Source organism: Hippopotamus amphibius, chromosome X (genome assembly GCF_030028045.1).
Source record: "Hippopotamus amphibius kiboko isolate mHipAmp2 chromosome X, mHipAmp2.hap2, whole genome shotgun sequence".
Classification (NCBI taxonomy): domain Eukaryota; kingdom Metazoa; phylum Chordata; class Mammalia; order Artiodactyla; family Hippopotamidae; genus Hippopotamus; species Hippopotamus amphibius.
Window position 1 is genome coordinate 21,262,129 of NC_080203.1, and position 5,185 is coordinate 21,267,313.

The window sequence follows — 5,185 nt, forward strand, 5'->3', positions numbered from 1 at the left end:
CTAGATTTAAATACTGACTCTACAGCCATGGACAGATCACTGAACCTCTAGGAGTCTCAGTTTCCTTATCTCTAATATGGGTTGATAATAGCACTACTTCATTGAATTTTTGTGAGAATTGTATGTGATAATGGATGTAGCTCAGTGTCTGGTATATAGTAAGTGCTCAATAAATGTTAGCTGCATTTATAATTTTACAATTTCAAATACTTTTCTAGATAATATTGAAAAGTTCAGAGATGGTGTATAGATGATCTGAATTCTAATTTTTATTTTGCTACCAATTATGTATGACTTTAGATAAGTGTCAACTCCTTCTCTGGGCTTCCGTTTTCTCATTGTTAACATAAGGGGTGGATTATGGTGACCTTTCTTACCAATTTTACAGAGATATTAGGAATATAGAATGAAATAATAACTTTGAAAGAAGTTTAGAAAAAGAAAAAGAAAAAAATGAAACACTTTAACGTAAGAAATAGCTATGATACAATTTTCTCATAATTCTGAGGTTAAGTGGAGCAAGGAATTGTGCTTTTACAACAGGGCTTGTCCTCAGTAAAGTTGTAAAATTTCTGACGTTTGTCTTCTGGCCTTTTATTACACCATTCTTTGTCCTATTTTCTAATTTCAGTTATGCCTCGCCTCCTGCTAACAGTCATAGGAGACTCTTGTGCTGCTTAGGTCTCTTCTGTCAGTGAGGAAATGATTCTGATAAATTTATTTACCTAAAGTTGAGTAACTTAATGGGTGACCACTAATGTGTTATATATAAAGAAAGAGTAAAAATAATGCATGTAATGCAAATTCAAGTCTCAGTAGGAATAATATTTTGGGGTAGGAGCACTTCCTGAAGCTTCTCATATAACGATCACCTACTCTAGACATTTTAAGCAGGTTTCACCATCAGTGAAGATGTAGCTGAATGTTATTTTAGAATTTTAGAAGCAAAGAAGGCTTATGCCTTTTTTTGCCGTAACTTTCCTCATTGCCCCTTTAATATCCTTATTCCTCAGGCTATATGTTAGGGGGTTCAGCATGGGTGTCAAAGCCCCATAAAACACTGAGATAAACTTGTCCTGGTCAGGGGATAACTTGGACTGTGGTTTCATATACATGGAAATGGCTGCCCCATAGAAGACTGCCACCACAGTCAAATAAGAACCACAAGTAGAAAAGGCCTTGAGCCTACCCTGGGCTGAGCGAATCCTTAGGACAGCAGTGGCTATTCGGACATAGGAGAGGAGAACAAACCCAAAGGGTAGGAGCAGGGTGAAAATACCTGTGATGAGGATCATAAGCTCATTGAGGCTGGTATCAGAATAAGCCAGCTTAAGAAGGGAGAGAATCTCACAGACAAAATGGTGGATGACATTAGCCCCACAGAAATGAAGCTGCAGGGATAAGATGAGCATGGTAGTGAGCACAAGTGATGTCCCCATGAGGTAGCAGCCAGCCAGACACACACTGAGCCATTCATAACTACATAATAATGCAGGGGGTTGCTGATAGCAACCCCACGATCAGAGGCACTCTGCTGTGGCCAAGACCAAGGAGACACTTATTTGGGTCAAACATCGTGGGTAAAAGAGGTAGGGATGGGTAGAGAAACAATGCACCAAAGCCTGGGGCATGGAGACTGTTCCACAGCAAAGGTCTAAGAAAGACAGATTACTAAGGAAGAAGTACATTGGAGTGTGGAGGTGGGAGTCAATGTGGATAAGAAAGATGATAAGTCCATTCCCCAATAGTGTGCTGAGGTAAGTTATCAGCACCAATGTGAAAAATGTGACTCTCCACTCTGGATAGTTAGAGATTCCAATAAGGAGAAAGTCAAATACTGTTGTAGCATTGCCCATGGCCATTCTTCCCACTTGCCTCTATTCATTGGATGGGTGTCAATGTAGTTGCCTAATTTTACCTGGAGGAATGAGAATAAAGATGGAGGGATGGTGTGAGAAAGTTGGAAATAATTAGGGTATACAAGATCATTATCTTTGTCCTCTTCAAAAGATATAAGAATACAAATGAAATATCTGTCATGGGAACAGAGGCAAAGATAAAAATTTACTCTCTCCCCTGGAAAACAGCAAATTCTCCATCCTTTTGGGATGGTTATATGAGAAGTTCTCCAACCCACTTTTGCCAGATGTCTTTTTGTATCATTTTTTTTCCAAGTAAGGAGAGGAAAAGGAGGGCATCTTCCTGCTTCTCTCATTCATTCTCCATTTTCCAAGACAAATCTGATTCATAGAGATGGTTGAACTTCTGTCAGCTTGAGTTACTAATCTCCACCAAGAGGGTACCTTCTGACAGTCTTTGCTAATATATTGCCTATTCTTGTGTCTGTCTGTCCCCCCTAGATTGTTCATACCTCCATTTTTGCATTGTGCTACTATCTACCACGGTGCTTGTCATAGAGTCCTGCCAAGTATTTCTTTGATCTGAACTGATATTATGTAAATACAGTATGTCATGGAACCCTTGAGGTCTCTGAAAACCCTCTGCTAATGTCCGTGGTTGGATTTACATTTCCAGCTTCTCTGATGTTTTCCGTGTTGTGATTGCTAAGCCCCAGTTAGCAATGTGAAAATCTAATGTGATGTTTCTAAAAGTATGAGTGGTAAGGAGTGACCAGCCTACCTGAAAAGGTACTCTCTTCTCACTCTCATTACTCTCTTTCCCCTCATGCTGCTTGATGTTCCTTATAGCACATTCCAATATTTGAAACTACATTAGTCATTTGGTTGTTTATTACTTGTCTCCCACTGGAATGTAAATTTATTGGGGACAGAATCTTGTCTTTTTTGTTTACTGGCTTATCCCTAGTACCTAGAACAGTGCCTGGGGCATCATAAGGAGCTAATAGATATTGAATGAATAAATGAATGTATAAAGTCCTGGGCAGTCACAGATATTATTCAGAATCTAACTACTCCTCTTGCCACCTGCACTGCCATCCTTTATTCCAAGTCATTGTCATTACTCACCTGGATTTTGTCAATAACTTCCTTATTGTTCTCCCTGTCCCTGGCTTTGCCCCCATTGAGTTCAAATGATTAAGTTGTAAATCGGATCAGGTTACTGTTCCATTAAAAAATTTCAATAGCTTCTCATTTCAACCTAATTAAACACCAATCTCCTTACTATGACCTATCAGGCACTACATGGTTTACCTCCCATTTACCTCTCTGACCCCAGTTCCTATGACTCCTTTCCTTGCTCACTTTGTTCTGGCCACACTGGCCTCCTCACTGTTCCTTAAACACTCATGGCACATCCCTTTCTCAGAGCCTTTGACATCTTTTATCTTGCTGCTCCGTATTTATGAAACCAAGAGCCTTGTATGGCTTACCTTCTCACTTCTCTTAGGTCTTTACTCACAATACATCTTTTTAGTCAGTTCTTCTTTGGCCACCCTGTCTAAAAGCTCATCTCTAGCCCCTGGCATTTTATGTCCTCCTTTTCTACATTATTGTTCTCTTTATCATTTTTACTTCTAACATTGTATATTTTGTCTATTAATTATGTTTATTGATTGTCTCTCTCAACTAGAATGCACACTCAATGAAGTCACTACTATATGCCCAAAAGCTAGAACAGTGCCTGGTGCATGGAAGGTGCTTAAGAATTATTTGCTGAATGAATGTGTGAATGGAACTCTTTAACTGTTCCACATTGACAGACAGCCTCTCTTTTTCCATCTGCCTCTTCCTTAGATATTGCTGTTTATATGCCAAGCACTCCCTAATGTATATGTGGTCCTTCATGAGAGTAACTCTCCCTTCTCTTCTAATCCCTTCCTTGAAGCTTTTGCTACTCACTGGCTATTTCTCTGGGTAAGTTTCTTCCACTCATTGGCTTAGATTTTTATCTGCAATCTAGTTAAACTAAGTGATCTCTAAGAGCCCTTCTAGCTCTAACATATTAGGATTTTCTGATTTCCTTCAATTAAAAGGAAAACAAAACAAAACTTAACACTCCTTAGAATATGAGGAATCTGCTACATTTTCCTCCATTGTTGGAGAAGCATGTGGGCTAGAGAAGGGGTTTACTAAGGGATGAAGTTTCTCTAACTATCTTTGAAATGGGAGACTCGTTTGTCCTTAAAAGTCTTTAGCAAAGAGTATTCTATAATTCCCCTACTTCCTTGTCCTGGAGTCCAAGTAACCTATCCCTGTGTCTAGTTCTCTACTTTGTTGAGCCTCTCAGACAGGCTAAGTACATAAGAATGGTAAATTCATGGAAGTGAAAGTGTATGCCACTCGTGAAGTGTCACACACATGTAAGGGAGGGAGAGGATAGTAACCTGCCTTCACAGGAGTGTCCTCAGAGCTTGAGAGACCTAATGCTGGTTCTGCCTTCATTTATCATGTTATCTTGAGAAAGAGATTTTCCCTTGGATTACCTGTACCTTCTCAAGCAAAAATTGAGATAATCATCTCCACAGAGGGAAAATGAAGAAAGATGAGAGTCACATGGCTATATGAAACAATGCCCTGAAGCCTGTTATATTTTGAGTTAGTACAGTCATACCTTAAATTTCTTTGAGTGGTCTATGTTTGACTCCCAGTTACCTATATATGGGCCATTCACAGTAGAATATCTAAAAAGATGATGGGCAAGCTGCAGATGGGAGGATGAACTCGCTTTGCATAGAAGTAGACAGCTGATTACTATGCAACTTAAAAGTCTCTGTCACTCCTAAAACTCTATAAAACACACCGATTTTGCTGTTAAATATTAAATATTGATAAATAAATATTTCCCTCCTTATATGAACCTATAATTCTTAATGACATGCAGGATGTATTTTATTTCTCCAGGATTGAGGTATGGTTTATAGAGTCTATCCCTCAGTCTTTCATGAGCTTAATTGAATAAATCAATGAGCCATTTGATTAAAACTTGGTGATCAGTCTATGGCTGTGGGAAGACTTGCTTTTAATGGTGTTAAGCTTATTGATAGAGATTGGGATCAAACCCATGACCTTGCCTCCATTAGTACTGTGTTTGGACCTATGGAACTAAAATTGATGACAACTTCCCTTTCACACTTAAAGGCTACTCAGCATCTAAATTGAGGGGCCTATTTTTCATTTAGTGTGGACCCTGCTCTCCAAATACAGTGCTGATTGTCTCTTCTTAAAATTATCATTGAAAGATTCCTGGCAAACTGAGCCTAGAA

General features: G+C 39.0%; 1 protein-coding gene across 1 annotated transcript; it reads right to left on the reverse strand.

The window, feature by feature from the left end:
- Positions 1–938: 938 nt before the first annotated feature.
- Positions 939–1,862, reverse strand: LOC130841387 (olfactory receptor 13H1-like). The gene is given in 3 exon segments (XM_057717569.1): positions 939–1,432; positions 1,435–1,523; positions 1,525–1,862. Coding segments are annotated over 3 exon segments (921 nt in total).
- Positions 1,863–5,185: the final 3,323 nt, after the last annotated feature.